This window comes from Ostrinia furnacalis, unplaced genomic scaffold, assembly GCF_004193835.3.
Source record: "Ostrinia furnacalis isolate ACB-3 unplaced genomic scaffold, ASM419383v2 OfSCF7084, whole genome shotgun sequence".
NCBI lineage: Eukaryota > Metazoa > Arthropoda > Insecta > Lepidoptera > Crambidae > Ostrinia > Ostrinia furnacalis.
The window spans coordinates 142,883-168,201 of NW_021137323.1; the positions used below are offsets into that span (position 1 = coordinate 142,883).

The 25,319-nt window shown below is 36.6% G+C and overlaps 2 protein-coding genes across 5 annotated transcripts in view; one reads left to right on the forward strand and one right to left on the reverse strand.

Annotated features, from left to right (window-relative positions):
• The window catches only part of Jarid2 (Jumonji, AT rich interactive domain 2), a 44,314-nt gene extending 43,004 nt beyond the window's left edge, over positions 1-1,310 (reverse strand). For all 3 annotated transcript variants that reach the window (XM_028319051.1, XM_028319048.1, XM_028319047.1), the window contains exon 1: positions 382-1,310. In XM_028319051.1, the coding sequence (XP_028174852.1) occupies positions 382-389 (8 nt within the window). In that variant the 5' untranslated portion in view covers positions 390-1,310. The remainder of the gene's footprint in view (positions 1-381) is intronic.
• A 6,309-nt stretch (positions 1,311-7,619) lies between these two features.
• Positions 7,620-25,319, forward strand: part of Mical (Molecule interacting with CasL) — a 29,691-nt gene continuing 11,991 nt past the window's right edge. Inside the window, exon 1 of one of the 2 annotated variants that reach the window (XM_028319053.1) lies at positions 7,620-7,690. The gene's annotated coding sequence lies outside the window, so the exon portion shown is untranslated. Of the gene's footprint in view, positions 7,691-9,081; positions 9,300-25,319 lie in introns of those variants that run through there. The other variant, XM_028319054.1, reaches the window with a different exon arrangement.

The following is a 25,319-nucleotide window of genomic DNA, read 5'->3' on the forward strand; positions in this document are numbered from 1 at the left end:
CCTTTTGACGACCAATCAGAAGACAGTTATCAGTTTGACAATCTAAATATGTTTAGAGGATATCAGAAAAGAGGGTATGAGTTGGATTATACATAGTTAGGTATGTATCAGACATTACTATTGATTTTTCACCAAACTTCGTGCCAATATTTTTATTGTGTACTCAGCATTATTTTAGGACTAGAGAGGTATTGCAGTTATACTACGTTGCATTTGCAGCACTTCAAAATCAAAGCGTAATTACTCGCATTTGCATTTTGCAAGGAACAGTGGGTAGGTAGGAAACAATTACACAAAATGGCTTTCGACCTGGCAAAGACATTTCCAAATTGGAAGACCAGTATCAATCAAAATGTTGACAAAATAACAAAGAATACTTACAGCTTCATCTTTGGGGTTTAATCGGTGAAAAATCTCAAGAAAATAAATCTTCATGTCCGGGACGCATGGAACGGGCGGCACGCGCTTCCGAAACCAGTTTTATGTCCATCAAATTCGCAGACACACATCTTTCTACTGTTTTTAATTCATGACAAAATTAAAATTAACACTAAACAAATAGAATTTAATCTACTTTTACGTACAGCACGAACTATTTATTTATTAAATTCCCGAGCCCGACTCGAATTCAATCACGCAGCAGCCGTCGACTCGCATCGTTCTAGCGATGGGCGTTATTCGTTATCACTGGTTATTAAACGAGTGATTAGCCTGACCAGTGATCACTCGTTATCCAAAAACGCCTAAACTAGTTTTTTTCTTAACGTCATACAACGTTAGAATCTCTTCGTTATTCAACACGATTGCTTCCACAACGCTCTAAAGGTAAACTGAATTCACTCTTAAGCAAACAACATAAGGTAGATGTTTGGTTGACACAAAAAATAACGTGTTTCCCGCTTCGTTATGACAGTTTTGAGGACAACGTCGTACATTGACGATTCTTAAACATATTTTTTGTAACCTAAAGGAGTAAAGCGAGTAATGTATGGTGTCCAAATAATAAGGATCGCAACGAATCGAGTGCGTGTGCGAGTGAGAAAGCCATAGGACGTTAACATAAGTGTGGATGAAATAGGTATAATCTTCGTCGTACGTTAGATATTCAATGGAATTTGAGTCTTATTTTGAAGGTCATAAGTTCCTAAAGGCCTTGCAGCTAACCAAACACCTAACGTTATTATTATCACTCTTGCTTGAGCGTTGTGGAAATAACTTCGTTTAAAAAAAACTAGTTTTGAAAACGTTATTCGTGATTCGAAAACCGTCGCGTTTCGTTATTTCAAAAACCCATAACGACACATCTTTACATCGTTCTACTACTCAGGGTTGCCAGATATCAGCTAACTCAATTCGCCTATTTTTTCCTACCGAGTAGCATAAAACGCCTAATATTTTTTTTTCTGACAAGTAGCCTAAAATTCACCTAATGTTTTGAGCTAAAAAGTAGCATAATAATAATTAACACAAATATAAAATACTAGCTTTTACCCGCGGCTTCACCGGCGCGAAAATTAGTTTGTCACAGATCGTCATAAATTATAGCCTTTAGGTTATTCTGGGTTATAGAAAAAGGACTGTAAAGTTGTTTATCCGCTGGCAGCGGAGCAGGGTCCAAACTACCGGTGGTCAGGGTCACAGGCTGAGGAACCTCCGGACAATGCGTGCCGTGCTGAGGATCATCGCCTTTTGTATCTGACCCTTGAGCCAACCATCCAGCGAGAGCTCCTTTAGATGTTGGTCGAAGCTCTTCGCTATTAGCCCGTTTGCCGAGACAACTATCGGGACAATGATCGTCGAGTCAACATCCCACATGGCGGTCACCTCGTGGGCCAAGTCAAGGTATTTGCTTTGCTTTTTCTTCTCGGCCTTCACGAGGTTTTCGTCATGCGGGATGGTAATGTCAACGAGCACTGCCCGACGTTGGGATCGGTCAACCACCACAATATACAGGCTTATTACAGACAATAGTTCTATCTGTGATGATATAACGATCCCAATAGAGCAATGCATGACCATTTTCGAGAACTGGCACCGGCTGGTATCGGTAATAAGGCGTCTCAGATTCAAGAAGGCCGTACTGAACAGCAAGTTGCTGATGGATGATTCTGGCTACTAGGTTATGCCTTTGCAAATAGGTACTCACCGTTAGCAAGATGCGAACAACCAGAAATTATATGCCTGAGTCGACAAATGTCGACCGCCGTACCGTCCTTCAGGATATATTTTCGGTAATTGTTCGTCATCATGACCTCGTCAGCAATTGCACAAGCAAAACCCTCGGTTTCCCCAAAGAGGTCACCGAAGCGTAGCCAGTTCACCGAGGCGAGGAGGCCCACATCAGGACCTGTAAGGGCCCGATAGAACCTCCCGTGCAGCTCCTTGCTTTTCCATACGTCCTTCCGATCCGCGACGCTCAGCACCTTTGGCTTGCGCCAGTTCTCGTTCGCCAAGGAGAGCGGCGTGAGGCCTTTGTCAACTCCCACAACATCACGATGCATTCCGCACTCATTGGCAAGGAAATAATCCCTAAACACACTTCAGGTTCTTGGCATTTAAAAAGCCTCGACCTCCCCACGTCCGTGAATTAATGTAGTCTCATCACAGATGAACGCGGATTTAACATGCGATGTTGTGTGAGCTGCTGACGTACCTTCCTATCCAGGGCGTCAAGTTCAGTCTGAGTCCATCTTAGTATGCCGAAGGAGTATATCAATAGAGTAGAGGCATCACCCAACCGTTGAAAGCTCTTACTTTGTTGCCGCCAGATAAAAGACGATTAAGAACTTTTGTCAGTCGGCTACAAAAGCGTTCTTTTACCGATTTTTTTATGTCTTCTACCGATATACCTAACGATTCTGACATACCAAGATACTTATAGGTATCAGTTTCGGAGAGAGATTTGAGTGTCATTGTCTCAGAGAGTTGTAAATTCACAACTCTCCCCTGTTCCGCATGTAAGACCGCACACTTGTCTACACCAAACTCCATCCTGATGGTGTTGCTAAATACCTGTGTGGTTTTTAGCAACTTCACCACGTCTTGGCGTTTTGGTGCGAACAACTTGAGGTCATCCATGTACAGCAGGTGACTAATGACCTCACCCCTTCTAGGAAGCTGATATCCAAGCCCTGAATCCTTTAACAAAGTGCTAAGAGGATTCAGTGCTAGGAAGAACTGTTGATCAGCTCCCTCCCATCTCCAGTACACTTTCCTCTGGTCACTTTGAAAGACACGATATTACCAGTATCTGTTCACGCGTTCTTTGTAGCGACGAATACGGTTTGCCCACGCATAGACTTTTTGCTTTAGGTAGTCAATGCGTTCCGTGACACAACAAGCCATGTAGTCCTGAGGTAGAACGCCAGTCCCAGCAAAGGCTTATTATTATTATTATTTATTAGACTATATATCGGGGTTTTCAGATGTATCTCACAAATTGGTGCAGCGGAATGGCAAAGTGTTATGACCATGTAAAGAAAATTGAAAGCGATTTCATCAAGCAAGATTGAATAAATGAAGTGCGATTTTATTAAATACCTCTTTATCTTGATCATTTGTTGAAGAACAAAAAATGCAAGAGGAGTTATAAGAATATTTTTCTAGTTTTGAATGAAGTAATAAGTATGATATTATCTAATAAAATGTGTTACATAAAGTAATATACGATTTACTTATTTTTCAAGACATTTTAGAATGCAGTTCTCTTTCTTTTAAAAAATAAAGCAATGTTTTCTTTGAGTAACATTTTCTATCTACAGTATTAAGGGTACTTTCCCTCCAGGTAGCATTACAAAATTCCACCCTGTATAACAACATTATTATATTCGTACTTCATGTTCAACAATATTATAGCCTGACCAGCCCCCCTAGACAAAANACCGGGGCAGGGGGCTCCGACATTAAGAGGGGGGTTGTCCGAGCAGGCATCGCCTCCAGGCGGAGTCGATCAAGTACAGACTGGTCCAACAGCCTGCACCGTTGAATAGCCCGCACTTGATCCGATAATCGTTGGGCAGAAACGGTGATGGTCGGCTCAAGGTTCTGAAACAAAGGTAGGATCCGATCACGATACGCAGTCAGGACGGTTCCCCCTTCTGTAGCCCCATAATAGGCGCGCATGCAATTCTCATTCATGGTTTGAGTCCATCGCATGCGGCGCACTACACCACCGGTAGCGGGGGCCGTGCGCGAGGCAGGTTGCCTCAATTATACACCTAACTACAACTACACCAAAAACCAAAATAGTTTTAGCTCTTATTTCATTTAGACATGTAATAGGTACCTCATCATCATCATTATTTCAGCCATATGACGTCCACTGCTGAAAATAGGCCTCCGGAAATAAGTACCTACTTAAACATAACATCAAAGCTCTGTACCTACTATCTCCTTGCTTACTCTCTGCCGCTCGAGACACCTCAAGTCCCGTCAGGGCCGGCTTTGAGATCCACTTCCTCTCGTCCCGCTGAATGCTGAATGCACATTTGACGCCACACACTGCGAGATAGCGGGATGCAATAAAGGCTTTGTTCCGCTAATGTGTGCACTTAAAAAAACTAATTTTTGCCTCACGAAGAATTAATTTGTCGAACGCATGATTGGACGTTGACCAAGAGCCATCTGGTAATTAATTATTCTAGATTTTTTATTTAGCAAAATAGGTATATACCATAAAGTTAATATTCCTTCGGAATAGAGCAACAATCACGAGCTGTCAAACGAAACCAAAAATGAGATGTCATATGTGTGTGTAAAAATAAATATGTGTGCATGTCAGTGATGTATGTATGTCGTTACTTTTCACATGAATATCGATATCGATTAAATATTAATTAACACCTAACAGTAATAATATAAATAGAATAGGTTGGAATGGGATTGTAGGTATATGGGAATTGGGAGAGTGGCCAAAGAAAATAAAAAAAAATCTCAGAAGATTAAAATTATTCAACTTATTTATTTGGAAGAATGAGAGTTACAAACATCAAGACATCCATACAAACTTTCGCATTTATAATATTAGTAGGAGTAAAACAATAATTAAAAAATGATAATTCTGACGATAACGTAAGAAAATAGGATTCTAACGATGTAATAATCGTTGTTGGCCGTATAGTGTAGTGGTTTGAAACGGACTACTATTCCGGAGGTAGCGGGTTCGATTCATCATTAAACATNAGACAGACAAAACGCACTTTTTGATCGAATCGAAAATCGAATCCGTCAAATCTCCATACAAAAAAGGGGCTTTTCGACCACTTTTCGACTGGTTTGCGATTATAATTTGCATTTTGTCTAGACCCACAGGAACATAAAAACCCTGGCATGGAGACGCGTCAATTGCATTTGATAGTGCATGCAACACTGAGTACAGTCGTACCTGTGTTAAATTAATAGGCTAACTTTATGTATCAGGATTCAGGATTACGGGCTAATTTTATATTTTGATAAATTAACGAAAAATATTATTATAGGTAACCTGGTTTAAATAAATAAAATGATTTATTTTATTATTCATCAATAATCAAATTCAGAACTTGAATATTCAACTGCAATGTCTGCTCATGAACGCTTAAAACTCGGTACTTCTTTCCCAATTCCATAAAATTAAACACTTACAAAGTGACAAAAAACAAAAAGTGACAATTTTTTTTAAAATAGGTAGTTGAAACAAACCACAGCTAATTTTCATAGTGGACTGTACTATACGATAAACATGTCAGTCAATTTGACACCCTTGTCAGAAAAAATATTCAATGAAAATATTGTCCGAACCCTATATATATTTCTCTTCGACAAATACTTTAACACATTGTGAACCACTTTTCTTTCACGACTATAAAAAGATTTTAGCAATTTAATTAACAAAATCAATTGCGCGCATTTAAAATAAAGTTTGTTTACACTTTGACAGCAATATTTAGACTGACATGCAAGGTGACATGACAATGAAGTTTTCAGTTACTGTTGCCATTAAAAAAAATTAGTACCATTAGTTTTCCGCAACATGGCGAGGGTTTTTATGTTCCTGGTCGGGCTATAAAATCATATCATAAAAATAAAAATTAAACAGTATCAAGACTGTTTAATCCATTTTCCCCAGTATTGCCATTACTCTTGTATTGCACACAACAAATTTTAATTTCCACATTTACGTCATTTACCATGAGATTCTGGTACACCACACAGCAGTTCACAGCACCACACCTCTAATATACTAACTTTATGATTTGTAGGTACTGAATTAATCAATTTTTACTCTTTTGTGTCGCACTGTTCATTAATTTAAGTTTAAAAAACAAGTTATAAAAAAACTGTAAATAAGTAAGACTTGGCTGTATGGCATAATGTCTCTGCGTTTTCCTGCAAAAAAATAAGTCGAACCAAAAAAAATAAAAAGTCTATGATTCTCTGGCAATTTAGCAATGGTCGCGATTGGCGGGAACCTTGAAACAAGAAAGGCGCCCAATTGCAATTTATTTTGAAAAATTGTTTTAAAGAGTTAAATTTCGTCTTGTATCTTGTCTTGTGTTTGTATATAAGTTTGGTGGCAAAGTCAAGGATGGGAGGAAGTAAGAAGCGCAAAAAAGATCCTCATGACGGAGAGTCGCCGGTCGACACGTCCTCCGACACGGAAGACAACATGGAAAAATACCAGGTTTTTAAAGTATCGGGGTACTCAAGAAAGTACCCTGAAAACAGTCCAAAAAGCGAATTTATAGTTTTCCTCGCACATAAAGACGAAAAGCAGTTGTTCACTGACAAGGACCGACTTGCGATTTCACACTCGATTAGAAAACACTGTATAAATGGCATTTTACATCTAAAGCCTATAAATAAGTACAAAATTGGTATCACTTTCGATCTCTCGAATAATGCTAATGTGTTTATACAAAATAAAAAATTTATGGACGAACTGGGGTTGAAAGCTTCAATACCCGCTATAGATACCGAAGTTACGGGAGTCCTCAACTCAGTACCTATTGATCTCTCAAACAAAAGAATATTTTCTTTAATAGGCAGCTCCAGAAATGTTATACAGGTCAGGCGATTCATGCGTCGTGTGCGAAACGAGGGTGGTTCGGTCTCATATCAGCCTACTCAGACTGTCGCTGTTACCTTCGCATCGACAGAACTACCACAATACGTGTACCTTGACTCCTGGAGGCATGAGGTCAGTGTTTACGTCCCGCCAGTAAAGCAATGTTTGCATTGTCTCAAGTTTGGGCACATTGCCAAATATTGTAAGAATGCAGAAGTTTGCTCCGTCTGTACACAAAACCATAATTTTAAAAACTGCACAGAGGATCCCAAAAACGCCAAATGTAACAACTGCGGTGGTAACCACATCGCAATATCCAATACGTGTCCCCAAAAAAAACTTAAAATAGAAGAAAACAAAATTAGATCAAAAGCAACCAAATTTTCGGATTTATTTAATGAAAATTCATTCCCGCAATTAACAATGAGAAACATTGAAACACAAGTACAAAATTTGACTAAATCAGACTTTTTTATGACTATTCTAACCAATGCTATTACTAAAATCATAATTACTCAAAAAGACAAACCTATAAACTCTTCATCGCCTGTTCCAGAAGGAACGAATGGAACCAAAAAAAAAAAAAAAAATTAGCAATGGTCGCGGTAGAAGGGGAGTGTTTTATAAGTTTCTAGTGAAATACAGGTCAGTAAATATTAGTATTAAACTTTTTTGTATTACATATAAAGTGTGATTATTAAATGTACATTTTGGTACACTGGCGTTAAAAGTCATTACAGAGAGAGCTTACAGACACGACTTCACTTACGTTTCGTTCATTTCATAACTAAATTACTTTCTGTGAACGTACAATCAAAATTATCAAAAGAGATTTACATAAATTCATTTTGCATCATTAATCGTTGATCCGCGGACGTAATTTACACGGGTGCTATGTACTGATGTGGGTGGTAAGAGGTAAACGGCGCTTGTCAAAGTAGTGTTGTGAATATTTTTTCTAAAATTACCTACACAGTGAGCTATCATTCACCTATGTGTAACACTTTTCTATGGTTTTCCGCTCGTGCCGAATACGAATTTAGTAATGCAAACGAGCACGCTCTACTAAAGTTTAAACTAAGTAGAAGGTGTGGTATCTTAGTCTTTGTGTTGATACGTAAAGCGACGGCTAGCCTGCGATAATCGCTTGGTAGAACGTGTAGGATGTTGTTATTCTCGTATCGGCAGTAAACATTCAGAGCTCTTTCATTAACCAAGTGAGATGTTAAATTAGCCATTTAGTTCCACTTGAATCGCCCTAGGAAGCAGATTTTACTATAAAAATAGAGGTTTCATATTCATAAAACTTCTTTTCACACAATATTGCACCTTATGATCTGATGTTGGAGTAGTATTATTGGTCTTGAACTTATTTTAGTTTTAAAAATGTAACTCAACTCTTTGTTTCATTCATAAGCAATTAATACACAATTGACAACTGCTTGACCCTGCTTTGTTTGCACTTGCAAAATTGCAGTTTTCAAGATGCTTACTCTGATGTTGGGTACAGGTACAGTTTGTTTACAGTTCCTGAGTCTGTGTGAACCAGTGCATTAGTCATTGTTTAGTGAACTTTAGTGTTTCTAAAGTTATCTTAATATTAACACCTTTGTTTTATCTATGTTGTAAAGTGTATTATGCAAGTTGCACACTAAACACCAGTGCTAGTGTGTTTAAACTACAATTAAAATCTTGGCTAATACAGTCCTCTATTGATTGTATTCCAAACAGTCCCAGTAGACATCTGTTCTACTCAAACACGCAACTTCATTGTGCCAAAGTAATTTTATATTGTGTGTAACATTATCTTAGAACTCAAAATAATACACCATTAGCTCCATTAGAAATAATATTCTTAATAAACCTACTTACTGTAAATAATAAACAAATACTTTTCGTAATAGTTGAATGTCATCTGCATAAATGCAATGCCTTCCCACCGCCTACCCCCACATGCTGATGAAATTTTGGTTCACATTCCAATATTGTAAGAAATCTAGTATTAGTCGGTACTCCGTTTGCCGCTAGTGTTCTAACCTACTTGTGTGCATCAGGTATATTGGGCACACTGCCAAGTGTTACTGTGAAGTCAGGTTACTCACACGTATATTTCGGACACAACACTCATTACAACTTATTTACACGCTGATGTTTTGTATTTAGTGAAACTGTGTGTTTTGTCATGATGACATGAACAAAAGTGCAGTCTATGTGACTTTTTACAATTGGATTTTGAAGTTATAATAACCAAAAGGTCAGTCAATTATTTTTATTTTCGTTTTTTATTTGTTATTTACTTTTAACTGATTTTCTACTTTTAACAACTTCCTCAAGCTAGTATTATTAAAAAAGAAATGACAAATTGTATATTGTTTACTTATTTTTTATTAGCAATGTAATATTTGTATTAATGATTAATTTTAATTTGTTAAAATGCCAATCATAACAGAGTTCTTTGAAGTGTTCTGCCGGAGGTCAATCCCCTTGTTATATTTATACAATGGTCTACAAACATCTGTGCTACAAAACAGATGTTTTATATTTATTATCGTTTCCTAAATCTCACCAGTTGCTTGATGTGCTCTAATTTTATAATAATAGTTTTATTTTCTTATTGTTATTATTCGTAACTACATAATATTGTATTTATACAATGTGTGGTGCATGCAGCCTTTGTTAAATTTAACTACATAATTAGTTTTATAACTAAGTACTTATTTAAGTACACAGTGTAGTGATGACTAAGTAATCCTGTAATGGTGATGATCAATAACAGATATTATAGTAATAGTTTCATCATCCTAAACAATTATGATTTCTGTTAATTGATTATTAAGTGTCCAATGTTCAAACTTACCTATTTTTATACACATGGACCACAGTTAGTCAGTAGCTTCCAACCGTCAAACTGAAACACAATATTTTATTTCTTACGACTTCCTTAAAATGTGTACAGGTAGTTAAATATACCCAGTAACGTGATACTCGTAGCAATGATTGAGCGCGTTGACAGCACATCACGTTACACTTTAAAAAAGTGGTTGCGATTTCTTATGATACATTTTGCCGAAGGAATCGTTCCCATAAATCGTTTGACGTTAATCGACAAGATAGGTAATAAACATATAACCTTTGCGTCACGCAGTAGGGTAAAAAGTCCCAAGATGGAAAGATTGAAATGTAATTTAATTCGGTTGTGAAAGTTACTTTTATTACGCACAATGGAAACGTTTATCCATCTGTGTGTAGTCGAAAGATGTAGGAATAGGATACACATTCGCGCACAGGTTCTTTGACTCTTTAAAAATAGACACCAGCGCTGAAATTAGAACTCAAATAAGATTCTAGAAAGTAAAATCTATGTTTACATTTTCTTCGTATCCGGTAAAATACTGCGCATAAAACATTAATCGGTAGAAAGTTAATCTTCTAGACACTGTAATTTAACATTGTATGATAGTATTGTTTATTCAGCTAGTTTATTTATATCAGTATTTTTATAACATGGATTTATCGGTTTTTAATTTATTATTAAATTAAGATTGCTCATTCATTAAGTATGATATGATTCAGTCACATAGATTTGTCCAGAATCGAATTTCTAAAAGTGCGCACCTTTTAGTTTCTCACTGAACATCAGTGTTGGTACATCACTATACGGTGTCCCGATTAGAATTGAGCCCGGTGATCTCTCGACAATCTTCGTCTTGTTCACTTTCGTTATGTTTCATTGTGGGCCAATCAAGTTCATTTACCCAATAGTGTGTTTTTTTTTCTTATTACGTTATCATGAAACATTATCATATACCTCTAGATAGAGGTGGACTCTTTATAGTAAGTGCCAGTAAGTTCCAGAAAAAAAAATGACTTTATAATCTTCAACCGAATTCTTAGCAGTCGTCCTTGAACCGATCGGCGAGCGCACATCGGTTCTAAATCAGCCATCTCGAATTAAAAGTGACACACGGGGCAACGCATTGTAGTGCAACCGGGCTGGCGCGCGATCCAGGCCGCCTACGCACAACGCACGCGGTATGTAGTATGCTTACACGGTATACATACACGGCGTCAAATAAATCGCACCTCCCGTGAAAAGCACTGTCACAAGTGTGCATTCTCCCTTCCCTCCAATATTGGTACTATTTGAAAGTCTAGTTCTAAACCATTAAAGGAAAGGTTTTTACCCCAAAAATGTGTCTTTAGAAGGATCCAGTGTCTCGAAGCGACAGGTAGTTACGCTTGATACAACTTTCATGGTTATAAAACTGTTAAATTGGGATTAATCGCTATCCATTTGTTAAAGAGGACACGTGAGATCCTTATTTGGTTTTATAACCATAAAAATTGGTCAAATTGGTCCCAGAGGTGAGCCCCAAGTGAGGCTTTTTTCAAGTCACTTTTATGGTACCTATTAATTGTTCATAAAAAAGTTTAATGTGTTTTTCTTTAAGTTTATTTATTTGGGCTTTCAAATAACACCAATATTGGTGGGGCACTATGATTGTGTCACAAGAAAATTATTGTCGCGAGAGGTGCGATTATTTTTACTCCGAGTGTATTAGTATTCAAGCATGGGCGTATTTAAAATTTAATCGTTTAATTATTTAATTGTGCATACAGTCTTCGTTAGGTAACCCATTGCGTCGGTGAAATTATAAAAATGTATTTTACTCTTTCTCTTGACTTCCATAATGTGATATATTTAATCCATTCTGGCGTAGGAAATATAAGAAGCTTTGAGAGTAACTAGCAACAAATAATTAGATAGACCTAACTTTACAAATTATTTTACGAAGTTAACTAAACCAAAAAATACATCAGTCGTATGATCTAATCGTATTATGTCAATCAACTTAACTTTTGGCTATCATTTAAAACTAAATATGTACGTATGTACAACGGCATATCAATGTGAATATTATGGCATCTTATGTGCTTGGAATAGGTGCTATTTTGCGAGAAAATAATAACAATTTACTCTATAAATATAGTAGTGATACTACTGGTATCGTTCTGTACTGTGCGCCGACGCAAATTGGGCCACGTTGAAGACGTAAGAGTTCAGCTAGCGGAGGTTTGGGAAGTGTTGTCTCTGTTACGGTTAATGTGATAAAATGAAAATTATTAATAATAACCGGTTATTATGAATAATTCCCGACAGTAGCGGTAAAAGTGATAAATTAATCACATTTAACAGTGATTATTTAATAATTCAACCTTAGTACTATCAAATTTCATAAAAGAGAACAACATCTTGTGTACGTGCTCATGTACAGCCAAACTTTTGAACGTTTTGATATCATATATTAATATAATTTGGCATAATGAGTTTGGAATGTTTCTTGCATAATTATTACTTTTCCATGATGCCTATAACATAATGTTTTGATTTAAAGTGAAAAATAGGTTAAGGTGCGGCGGGGGTGGCCCTTGGGCCACCCCTAAGCCGCCTATTTATTTTATACACACATAAATGACCTCATATTAATCACATTTACCAAATCATGCGGTAATTATTCATAATAACCGGCGATTATTCATAATTTTCACATTTATCACTTTGACCGTAACATCTCAACTAAATAAATAATTTCTAAAGTCACGCCCATAAACGTATCTTTATCGAAGTAGTTGTTTTGTACCGTGATTTTCTGTACGTCAGTTTTATGTCGAACTTATTAACTCAGCAGCAACAACAGCAGTGCCATCATCATCATTATCATTTCAGCCATAGGACGTCCACTGCTGAACATAGGCCTCCCCCAATGACTTCCACATCGCACGGTTGGTAGCGGCCTGCCACTTCCGGTTTTAAGTCGAATTTCCAAGATAAACTCACCAGCAACAACAGCAGTGTAAAGTCTATAACGTCACTCGATTTAACGACAAACTCCTTAAAACGTCGAAATTTCTTGACTTTGGTTGGTTTTCCTTTTCTATCCGCTCTAATGTGTCTCTATTTAACTTCAATTCTTCATAACATCAAAAAATGCTCAGTCCCTTAAGTGTTTTTAAATAGAATTCACATTGTATTTGTATTTACTGGCATGTGGTACCTCAGTGTACTACAGTGTATCGACTCCTATGCTTTGGACCACTATTTACGCCACACCCTGTATAACGTATATGACACAATATAATGTACTCCACAAAGCTTTACGCTTTGCCTTTCCTACCCTAAGGGCTATATTTCACCGGGACACCATGGCGGCGCAACCAGTCGCCGGTTAGGTACCAACAAAATGTATACAGCTCTATAGAGAGTTACTCACATGGTGTCCGTTTGGTTGCGCAAAGCTCTATATTTTGTTGGTAGCCGGCGACTGGTTGCGCCGCCATGGTGTCCCGGTGAAATATAGCCCTAACAGCTAAAGTATTTTTTTCTAAGCAAATTGTGCCCAAGAGATAAATCTCTTCTCGTAGATGTTAGTAAATCCATTGACTACACCACTGGCCAGGCGTTCTCCTATATTTACAAACAAAAGAATGATCAGGAGGCCTATTCCGTGCTGTCCGTATTATCAACTCTATTTATCGTTCTCGCTCACATCATCAACCATCTCAGGGTGTGTGAAAGAGGCGGATAGATCCGAAAATACAATATCATAGTCCCACTGATTAACCTGACGTAACCTTGTTGCGACTATTTCACATATTCGAGTAATGCGTTTATAACCACGTATGTCGATGGGATGATGATAAAATTGCGGTAATTTAGTCCCTGTGTAGATCGTTACGAGTTCCGAACTCCTATACTTACGCCTCTATTACTTTAAAAGAAATAATGGAAGAGAACGTATTTTCTTTAAAAACAGGGAATTACACATAAAGCGAGAAAATTTCAGCTAATTTAATTGAAACTTCGTACCGCCTAAAAGAAATATTGTAGGATTGTTTGTATTTGGAGCCTATTCAATACAAACAAACAAAAAAACCTTTAATATTAATGCAGACTAGGTTCATGTTATTTTGTGAACAAACAAACATTTTGTAATAACAAAAAGAGACAAAGTAGGTCTTGTTATTTTACGTTATCTACAGGCGATTCTCCGCGTGTAGGTACTGACCTTTGCTATCTTACGGTTATATTTTAATGTTAATTATTATAGCACTAGCTGACCCGGCGAACTTCGTACCGCCTTAGCGTAGAGATTTTCTTAATATTTTTTTCCGTAAGAACCATCCTTGGACTTGGACAAACATTTAAAAAAAAGAATTATCGAAATCGGTTCAGCCGTTCACACGTGATGCCGTGACAACGCGAAACGGGTTTCATTTTTATATTTATAGCATACTTTTCCTTATTTACGTTGACAGGCAATGCCGGTGTGGTAGGGTTGTCAATTGTACTGAGTCACTCGTCTTTAGGTTTAGCCTAGGCGCAGACCACCGATTTTTAGTTGGCCGATAGTTGGGTCGGGCTGTTAATCAGTATGGAGATGTATGAAAGTGCGCACATTACACCGATTTGGTATCGGCCGATTCTTCATACAAATTAGAATCGGGCCTAACTATCGGCTAACAAAAGTCTGTGGTCTGCGCCTAGGCTTATACAAACTACGTTGTAGTTAGACGCAGACACATATCTCAGCACCAGCCCATATGTTGTCCCGAAGTGATGGTAGGGCAAGCTATATTTGGGACGTATACAGGTTGTTAGGTAAATGGGTATATGAGCCGACACTAGCCCATGTTAACATGGTCATATAAATGGTATGGTGAAGTCAGAAAATTGATATCTTCATTTTAATTATTTTAATTTTCATGCAAATCGGATTTTATAAAATTTATTTTGTATGAAAATTAAAAAAATTAAAATGATGATATCAAATTTCTGACTTCACCATACCATTTATATGACCATGTTAACATGGGCTAGTGTCGGCTCATATACCCATTTACCTAACACCCTGTATAAGCGCCCTGGAAATGGCTTAAATATTAATAAGAGCTTTGACTTTGACAAACGTTCTGCTCGTACTACCGTAGCATTATTCAGCATCTCAAAAGAAACGTGCTTGACCGTATTTACGTCCAATTTGGAGGTTTGGTTTAGGCCTAGGCCCTTGACCTCCTCCAATTTTACTGATGTGTAAGATTTAGTAACCTAAGCTTTAGCAACTAACCTACGGACAATCTAACAAGTGAAGACATGTTTTTTTTATCTCCGGCTTAAATTTCCGGAGTTCGGTTTCAAACAAAACAATTTCTTGAATATTAATCAATAATGTATTTTTTAGAGCAACTGGTGGTAGTTTCTCGCTAATGTCTAAGTACGAGCAAACTTGTAGTCTCCATACTTTATAGACGTTTATTTATGTAGATAATCAAAACGGCAAAGTTATTCTTGCAAGGCATAACTTCTTATGAAAGAGTTCTCTGAAATCAAAATCTCACATTTCCATTGACCTATCAGAAACAAAAGCTAGCAAAGACGGTATAGTCAGGTGCTAAAACCAGTATGGAATTCAAAGAGCTGAGAGTGATTGCGATTACAAGTACATTTTCTTTAATGGCCTCGGCGAAAGTCGCCTTGGAAGCCGTCATCTCGCCGTGGTCCGTGCCACACTCGTTTGCAGCTCGTACCCGATTGGCAGGGGTTTCCTACATTATATCGAATTACAAATGATCGAAAATCAAAATATCGAACACGTTTCATCGAAAGATCAAAATATCGAATGATTAAAATATTGAAAAATCAATATAGAGGTTTTAATTAAATGTCATATGATTAATGTAAATAAAACAGATCCATATACACCGTGTTACTTTGCATTCTTGCCATATTGACAGAGATAAAAGTAGGTAACAATACCTATTATTTAAGATAAACAAGAGACTCCCATAAAGAAAGTATAGCCTGACCAGGAACATAAAAACCCTCGCCATGTTGCGGAAAACTAATGGTACTAATTTCTTTTAATGGCAACAGTAACTGAAAACTTCATTGATATGTCACCTTGCATGTCAGTCTATTGCTGTCAAAGTGTAAACAAACTTTATTTTAAATGTGCGCAATTGATTTTGTGTATTAAATTGCTAAAATCTTTTTATAGTCGTGAAAGAAAAGTGGTTCACAATGTGTTAAAGTATTTGTCGAAGAGAAATACTAAGGTTTCGGCAATATTTTCATTGAATAATGTTTCCGACAAAGGTTGTCAAATTGACTGACATGTTTATCGTATAGTACAGTCCACTATGAAAATTAGCTGTGGTTTGTTTCAACTACCTATTTTAAAGTTTTTTGTCACTTTGTAAGTGTTGAATTTTATGGAATTGGGAAAGATGTACCGAGTTTGAAGCGTTCATGAGCAGACATTGCAGTTGAATATTCAAGTTCAGAATTTGATTATTGATGAATAATAAAATAAATCCTACTAGTTCGATTGATGGTTTCATTTAATTTATTTAAACCAGGTTACCTATAGTATAATCTTTTTCGTTAACTTATGAAAATATCAAATTAGCCCGTAATCCTGAATCCTGATACATAAAGTTAGCCTATTAATTTAACATAGGTACGACTGTACTCAGTGTTGCACTATCAAATGCAATTGACGCGCCTCTATGCTCCATTGGTGTCAGGTCCGAGGATCGTGGTGGCCAAGCTACTGGACCCCTCGTCCAATCCACTGTTCACCAAACGTATTATTCGCGCACTTGACGTCCTTATTGTGGGGGAGCACCATCCTGCTGGTAGTAGAGCATTTGGTGTAACGCTAAGGGTACGTCATCAAGCATTTCGTCTAAGACGTCTTGCAGACACTCCAAGCACCATTTTGATTAAATTATTCGTTGTTTGAATACACTTCAGTCATTTTTGTATTATTTATAACGTGATTTGTGTTTGATGGATTTCTCAGTTTTCTTACAAGTGTCAAAAAGACATTTTAAAGACAATAGATTGCAAGAGATATTTAAAAATACAATAAAAAGTAAAAAAGTCTCCATCGCCATCGCAAACAAGTGATGTGCATGTGTTACGATAATTAGTGGTGTGTTTAACATATTGTCGATAAAATAAAATACTCAAGATTAAAAAAAAAATTTTTCGGTCATTATTTTTTTACGGATTTGTGTTCAGTATCAGTAATATAGTAACCTCTGTAAATATGGCAAGAATGCAAAGTAACACCCTGTATACACGTTTTTTTTATTTCCCACTTTAGGGTACCATAGTCAACAAGGAAGGAACCCTTACCTCCATCTTCCTAGTATACAATGCAACGTAAGATCGACTTTCTATATTTTAATCCTTCGATATTTTGGTCGTTTGATCATTTGTAAATTCGATATTCTGAACGTTCGATATTTTGATCATTCGATATTTTGATCGTTCGATGAAACGTGTTCGATATTTTGATTTTCGATCATTTGTAATTCGATATGGTGTAGGTAGGTAACCCGATTGGCAGGCATGTGAGTGTAGACTACAGAATTAACTTGTAACAGAACAACGAGCCGCTCTATGATATGTTCTAGCGTTATCACGAACCAAACGTCTTAGGTACATTTTCGTAAGAACGTTACATTACATAGGAATGCTCGAGAAAATGCTTTAGTCTATACTCACCTTGAAGATTACGTGGACACTGGACACCACTAGAGCTGATGGATAAATTAAAGAAAATGTATTAGGATTCGGCCATCAACAGTTCTGCTTGAGAATTTCATGTAGAATGTTTGATCTCTCTGGTGTACTACAAGTGTAGCTTTAAGCTAAGCATCCACTTGTCGGTATCGTACGCAACGGACGCATCGCACGCAACGGATCGTATGGGATGTGCGATGCGTACGATGCGGACAGGTGGACGCACTTATATGAGTTTCTATATAAATAAAATACTACGATCCGTTGCGTGCGATGCGTCCGTTGCGTACCATACCGACAAGTGGACGCTTAACTTTATGGACAAACTTCAGAAACGAAAGACTCTTGCTTTAAAACTGCGAACATATTCCTCACTCTTATAGTCAGTATCTTTTGTTGTCTGTGTGTCAGTTACCAGCACAACAGAGTTTTTGTTGCTACGTTTTCTTTTTCATCAATATTGTTGACTTTAAACTAACAGCATAACATATTGTTGGATCTCTCTCTCTTTTCACGTTTGGTAGCAGACTGTATCCATTAGCAGACTACAACTAAACGCCCTTGGAGCTCAGAACTTTCGAAGTTCAATAAAAACTGTGAGCACATTATTAGGTACTTTAACCAAAATCGAAAAAGTGCCGAAGACAAAAAAAAAACATATAGGGTGAAGAAAGCTTAAGAAACGCAACCTTTCAGCTATATATCACGCATAATATACATCTATATTTAAATGTAATAAAAATATATTTCAAATTAATCTTAATCTTTTCAACACTATCAATATAGGTAGCAAACATTTTATAATCACAAAGTAAGTAATTACGTTAGTTATTTAACATAATTTACTAATTATTCTAATTAGGTAAGGTTGCAAAAGTAAAATAATTGCCCAAACCTTGGCTTTTAAAGTAACTATTATAACAATTAATACTCACGAAGTGTAACTAATGTTTGTAACAATTTAATCGAGTTTTCACAGTTGCGCAGTTATATCGTATTTAACGATTAAATGTGAAAGTTTACGAGTTAGTTTTTCATTTAACAACAGTAAGTAAATACTTATTAGTGACTTACGATCAGTTACGTTGCCGAATGGGGAAAGCGTGCGGCATAAAAATCAACAAACATAAAAAATACAATAGGTTAGTTTCCTAAAATAATTCTGTCCATCAATTATTTTTTTAGGAAACATTTGCATCCTTAGATATCAATTCTGCTTAGCCGTACTAATACTATCTTTAAATCGTGATTCCTTCTTCCACAGGACTTCTTTTTGTTTTTGTACTAGTTGATCTGGAAATAAATATTTCTATTTTCATTTCATTTTCTATTATATTATCAAAATATATTGGACACGTATATTTTTATTTGTCAATCAAACGAGTAATTACGAAGTTTTGGTGCATTGAAGTTCCGCGTGACGTCACACTATGTTTCACTTTTAACCACGCCTTGACGTCAATGGTCCTCTGTTTTAACTTTAGCACGCTGTAATCTCTGTCCATTTTCATTAGTTTAAAAAAGGGAAATATTTTTTTATAAGTAACTAGCTTTTGCCCGCGGCTTCACCCGCGTGAAATTTAGTTTTTGCGTGAAAGAGTAATTGTCGCATTTATAATATTAGTAGGATAGAGTCAACTCTTTGAAACCATATTTAGTTTGCTGACTCTGACTTCTAAATGCAGTAAGACAAGTATCAAATTAAAATGTCAATAATAACACGAATGATAATAAAACTAGAAAGTATGATTTTGTATATTCACTAGAAAATATTTAAGTGTGTTAGGTCATACTCATAGGTGTTTTTTAGTCAGTTGTGGCTGTAATTTTGTATGGATTCTAAAACTGCTGAGCAGTCGATGTTCTTAGTCCCAACCCAGTCAAATCATAAATGTATTTGAATCTTCTATCGTTTCTGCCACACTATGTTTTATTGTAACCATGAAAAGTCGTTCATACGCGTTTTTTGTTTTAAGTCTAATCTCTTCTCATCATTTTGATTTCTTCAACACGTCAGACAAATATAAATTCGACTAATTTCGTCATCAGTTTTAAACCTGCCGATGCGTTTGATTGCCTCTACTTTTCACAACAGACATACCTGCTAGTGAGCGAACCGAACATAAGACTTCACATATTAATAATTCATCCAATGATTAAGAATTTATAGAAAGATTTATTATAAAATAGTTCTATTATCTATTATTATCTCGATGGACGTCGGTTGGCCAGTCATCCGTTGCGGAGTGAATGTTGCTCAACATTGAACGATACTCCTTGAATAACTATACACGTTGGTCTGTATTTAATTTTAAAACTATGCCACAAATAAACTCTAATAAAAAAGTAGCTTTCTGTACTTGATATTATCTCAAATGTAAAATCCTTTTACGCAGAGTTCGTCTCTCTTTATCGAAACAACATCGAAATCTGTTTTTCCTATTTAGAAAAGGATAGCTACTTGTTGCTCATAACTTTCTTCTGCCCACGCGGTTCTGTCTGTCCTAAAAGGGGTGTTTTTAATATCGTGCTGATTTCATCACGGACGCATGCGTGACACACGTGTGTCCTTTTCATACAAGTATTTATTATAATGCGTTAAATGCCCACGCGGGACAATTTTGAATATTGTCCCGTAATCCCGCATCCCAGATAAAACCGCACGATATTAAAACACGCTTAGCGCGGTTTCTTTTCTAAATAACTTTTAATTACACAAAGCATAGGTACATGAAAATAAATCAATTCAATCAACACAGCCCTGACAAGTATTATTTAACTGAATAAATGCAAGACAGTCGCAGTCTGCATTCTTGTTGATTACTGTTTACTACTGTTTGTTTTACGACCAGTTTTATAATTTTATTCTGTCATAATGAAATTATAGACAAAGACCAATGATCTTTGATTCTGATTGAGTGCACATCGAACTTCTTACTATACCTACTTACTTCTTCTTTTTAATGGTTGATCACTAAACACGAGTTATTTGAGTAATATCCGAAGCACGAGATCTTTTTGTTAATTTTGAAAGTCAATAACGAAAATAGAATCCTTCAAAGAAACTGAACGTAAAGATAGTTCCTGCCAATACTTCATGCACGACCAGTTTTTTGGGTCATAACGTTACTATTTTGGAACCTCTCTTAGTATGGTCTTATACACATACACAAATAACTGAAGAACTTCCCTGTAAGATTTTATTAACTAACACTAACTTTTTCAAGTCAAACTTTACATGAAAGTAAAACACTTCAGTAATTTTTATCAAATCCTGTTTGGGACAACATCGCCTAATAGAGAAAAGTCATGAAAAAACTCATTCACCTTTACGAAAGTGCCACTTATGCAGGTAATTGAATACATGCACTCTTTTCTTTTCATTTGATTTCACTTTATAGTATACCTTTTTGTAATGATTTTCATCGCGCGATTTGAAATTAAAAACAGACAGTTCTCCAGCGTGATTAAAATTGACGTGTTAGATATTGTTTGATTGGTTTTCATTTCCTAAGTGTCATAGGTTACAGGCACTGATTGTCCAGTGCACTACATATAATTCACGCTGATTGCTTATTGTTTCTTCAGTGGACCATCATTGTGATCTATGAATAGCAACTGCATGGATATTATACTCATAAAATTCATTTATTTATGCAAGTAGGCTTTAAAAGGACTTTTACATGTCCCTACCACAGTACCACTGCTGAGCCAGTGCTGAGAAGAAGCAGCGCAATAAACTCAGTCACTAATGTCATACTTAGAGATGTGCCGCTGAGAAAGTTCTCGTTCCCGGCAATATTCCCAGTGAGAATATTCTCGAGAACCGAGAACGCTCCCGGGAATATTCTCAGTGTTCTCGACAGAATGAATTTAGTTTTAATTTTAATTTTGTTGTTTATATGTGATATTATTTGTAATGTTTCGATGATTTATTAACTGGGCGTTAAGACTAGTCGTTATAAACAAGGCATGAAACGTGTGAGTGAGATAGTGCACTCTTTTCGTGGCGAACGCGTGCCGCGGCTTTAGCACTTCGGCTGCGGTATTTGAACATCAGTGTGCCGCTGAGTTTTAAGGCCCTTGCCACCCTGGAGGATTGCAAGCGGATTGCAAGCGGATTCAAAGTGGATTTAAAGCGGAGCGGCGACGCGACGGAGAAGCTGCGTGAAAATATCGTGAAGCTTCCCAAAGGCTGCCCAGCCGAGCTGGATTCGATGATTGACCTTTTTTCGAAGTTGGACCTACCTAACTGGACTGTTTGTCCCAGGTATACATTATTGTCAACAACTTCGAGTGTAGAGCCTCCAACTTTTAGAGGAGTGGGTGTAACACGGTCTTTAGACATGATTTTTAAATCTTGTCCATGTTCATTTTGAGACCCTATTTGTTGAGAGACTCTATTGAGGCCATCGAGCATTGTATCTAGATCTTCCACGATCTCAGCCATGACTACGATATCGTCTGCTGTCTGGGTGATGTACTCGCCGTTGATATTTATGCTGAATCCGCTCCAGCCCAGAAGCTTGAAAACATCTTCCAGGGCGGTGGTGATGACGTCTCCCTGTCTCACCCCTAGTTGCAACTGGATAGGTTTCGGGTCCTGATCTTAAAACGGACTGTTACTGTGGCGTGTACACACAATGTATCAATAGTCAATTTGGCACAGTTGAAGAGACTGAAGCACTGCCCATGTCTCAATCGAATCGAAGGCTTTCTCATAGTTCACAAACGAAAAGTGGCTGATTATACTCCTTGATCTTCCGTATAATCAGCCGTAGCGTATATTATTATTAGAGATGAAACGGATAGTTGTTTGGCCGGATACCTGATATCCGGCGAGCTGCTAGGCTGGATAGCCGGATATCCGGCGGCCGGATAGTTGGCCCATTGTCTTGTTGCATGTCGTGATGAGTTTTGCGCCGCACAGGTGCTTCGAACGCGATTAGTGGGTCTAGTAGACTGGACAAGACAAGTGAGTCGTGAGTGTTTGATTGAATAGCTAAAATTAAATTACTCGCTGCGTAATCTGACTGAACTGCATCATGTCATCAGATCATCAGTGAAAAAAAGATCGCTCGTTTTATTTGGCAATATTTCGACATTAACAGATATTCAGATATCCACAACTTATCCAGAAGTGGCGAAACAGGCCCTTACTAAGCGATTGTGAAATATGCCATTAATGTCAAATAAGAATAGTTTAAAAAACTAAAAACACGGTTTTAATTATTAACAACATAAAAATCCAAAAATCATCAAGACCCTGGACATCATCTAGCATTAAAGTGCTCGAAAAGACAAATCCAACGAACCCAAACTCGATGAGTTTCCGCCGTTTCGTTTAGGAGTTCTTTTGGGCACCTTCCAGTCCCATCATCAGACCAGCCATCAGTACCAAAATATTGTATTGTCATTTCTAATCTACATATAATTGCCATGTTTCATGATGATACAAGACTTAGAAGTGCGTGTAATTCAGATTCTAAGATTCCATTACATAGTTAGTTACATACACGACGACTTAATAAGAGCGTGTTAAAAACGAAAAAATTTACAGTTACATTATTTAATTACGTGTAAAAAAAAATTTCTGTCATCTTACATTATCATTAAAACGACATTTCACAACGAAAAAAATAAAATATAATAAAGGTGCAGTTGCCGGGAATATTGCCGAGAAAGTTCCCGAGAATATTCTCGGGAACACTGAGAATATAGCCTTCCACTGCAAATAGAGTGTATTGTTTAATATACACTTATCTGTTGACTTAATTTAATACTATTTTACTTATGAAAGTTTGTTTATTTCCATTTGATAAACATGATTCTCAACCTTTCTCACTTAGGAGAACGCTCCCGGGAACGCTCCCGAGAATATTCTCAGTTGAGAGAGCGTTCTCGGGAACGGCACATCAATAGTCATACTTATCAGTTTGCTATCTGAACTGAAAAGTTTTAAAACTGGCATGTTTTTAATAACTAATAATTTGTGGTTACTATTAGAAAATTATGATTTATGTTCTTTATATTGTTTGTCAGAAAGTATACGACTACGTGCTTTAATTAAGCCATGATACATATGACTCAAACTTTGAAATTATCGTTGGAATATTTATAATAACTACTTATAAACATGATTGGTGTTTACTATCCCTCACCGGTGTTTAGTACACGAGATATAACGAGTTGTGACAGACAAGTGCTGTAATAGGAAACTCGTCTATCGACTAGTTTTCCAAGTTACATATAAAGAAAGATGATTTAACTCTCACTGAGTTATCTTGTGATTTCTCGGACTTTGTCCATTTGATGGAGAAAATAAACTGCAAATGTATGCATTTATGTGAAAGTGAATGTTTGTTTGATTGTATCTTTTTCAAGCCTAAATACATTATTTTGATGGATTTGGACAAATGATTAATAGTGAAAGGGAAAATGACAGACTACCTTTAGTACCAAAAGAATTTTAATGCTTGAAATTACGAATGTCTATCACTGTTTCTGGTGGAAGGGGTCCACAGATGAATCCATCTTTGAATTGACAGGTTATTCTAATTTTCTATTTCGCTATTATCTTTGAAAGTCGAAATCGACTAGCCTAGGGGTGGGTATGTCAAGATTGTAAAATAACAGTGGGTTAGGTTAGGTTAGATCGTAATTTAACTACGTCAGATTATAATCTGACGGAATTTACAATTTTACGGTGACAGATATAAACTACTTTGGAAATCACCGGCTTAGATCAAGATAATAGCCGCTACATGCATAATAATGTGCATGAACAACTACCTATCGCGAGATTACATGTACATAGTAATCGTGGAAAACGAGACATGTTTATTGCTCGGAAATATTGACATTATCGAGCAACATGTTGCGATGTGATCGATAAAGAAAATCTATTGTCTCAACAAATGATGTGCACCAAAAAACTAATTGAGGAAGTTTCGTAACCACCGTAGTGTTGTACCGCTTAATGTAACGTAAGCGTGACGCAACACGTCACTGAAACGGAAAACTTGGGGTAAAATGTAAGAGTTAAGAGCCCCTACACATTGTAATTTTAACGGTCGACGATTTGTTCTGCGATTTTGCTTTAATAATCGGTTCATCGACCATTTTTTACTGCTGCTTCACATCACCTCAGAATTTTACGAGTTCTATCGTTTGTCTCTTATCTTTTCTTGTTACCTTAGATTCATTTTATAAAAATTTGACCATACTGTGATAACCTGGCAAATGAGATATGATAAGAATTGTCAATGACTGATGACGTTACTNAATAGTCATACTTATCAGTTTGCTATCTGAACTGAAAAGTTTTAAAACTGGCATGTTTTTAATAACTAATAATTTGTGGTTACTATTAGAAAATTATGATTTATGTTCTTTATATTGTTTGTCAGAAAGTATACGACTACGTGCTTTAATTAAGCCATGATACATATGACTCAAACTTTGAAATTATCGTTGGAATATTTATAATAACTACTTATAAACATGATTGGTGTTTACTATCCCTCACCGGTGTTTAGTACACGAGATATAACGAGTTGTGACAGACAAGTGCTGTAATAGGAAACTCGTCTATCGACTAGTTTTCCAAGTTACATATAAAGAAAGATGATTTAACTCTCACTGAGTTATCTTGTGATTTCTCGGACTTTGTCCATTTGATGG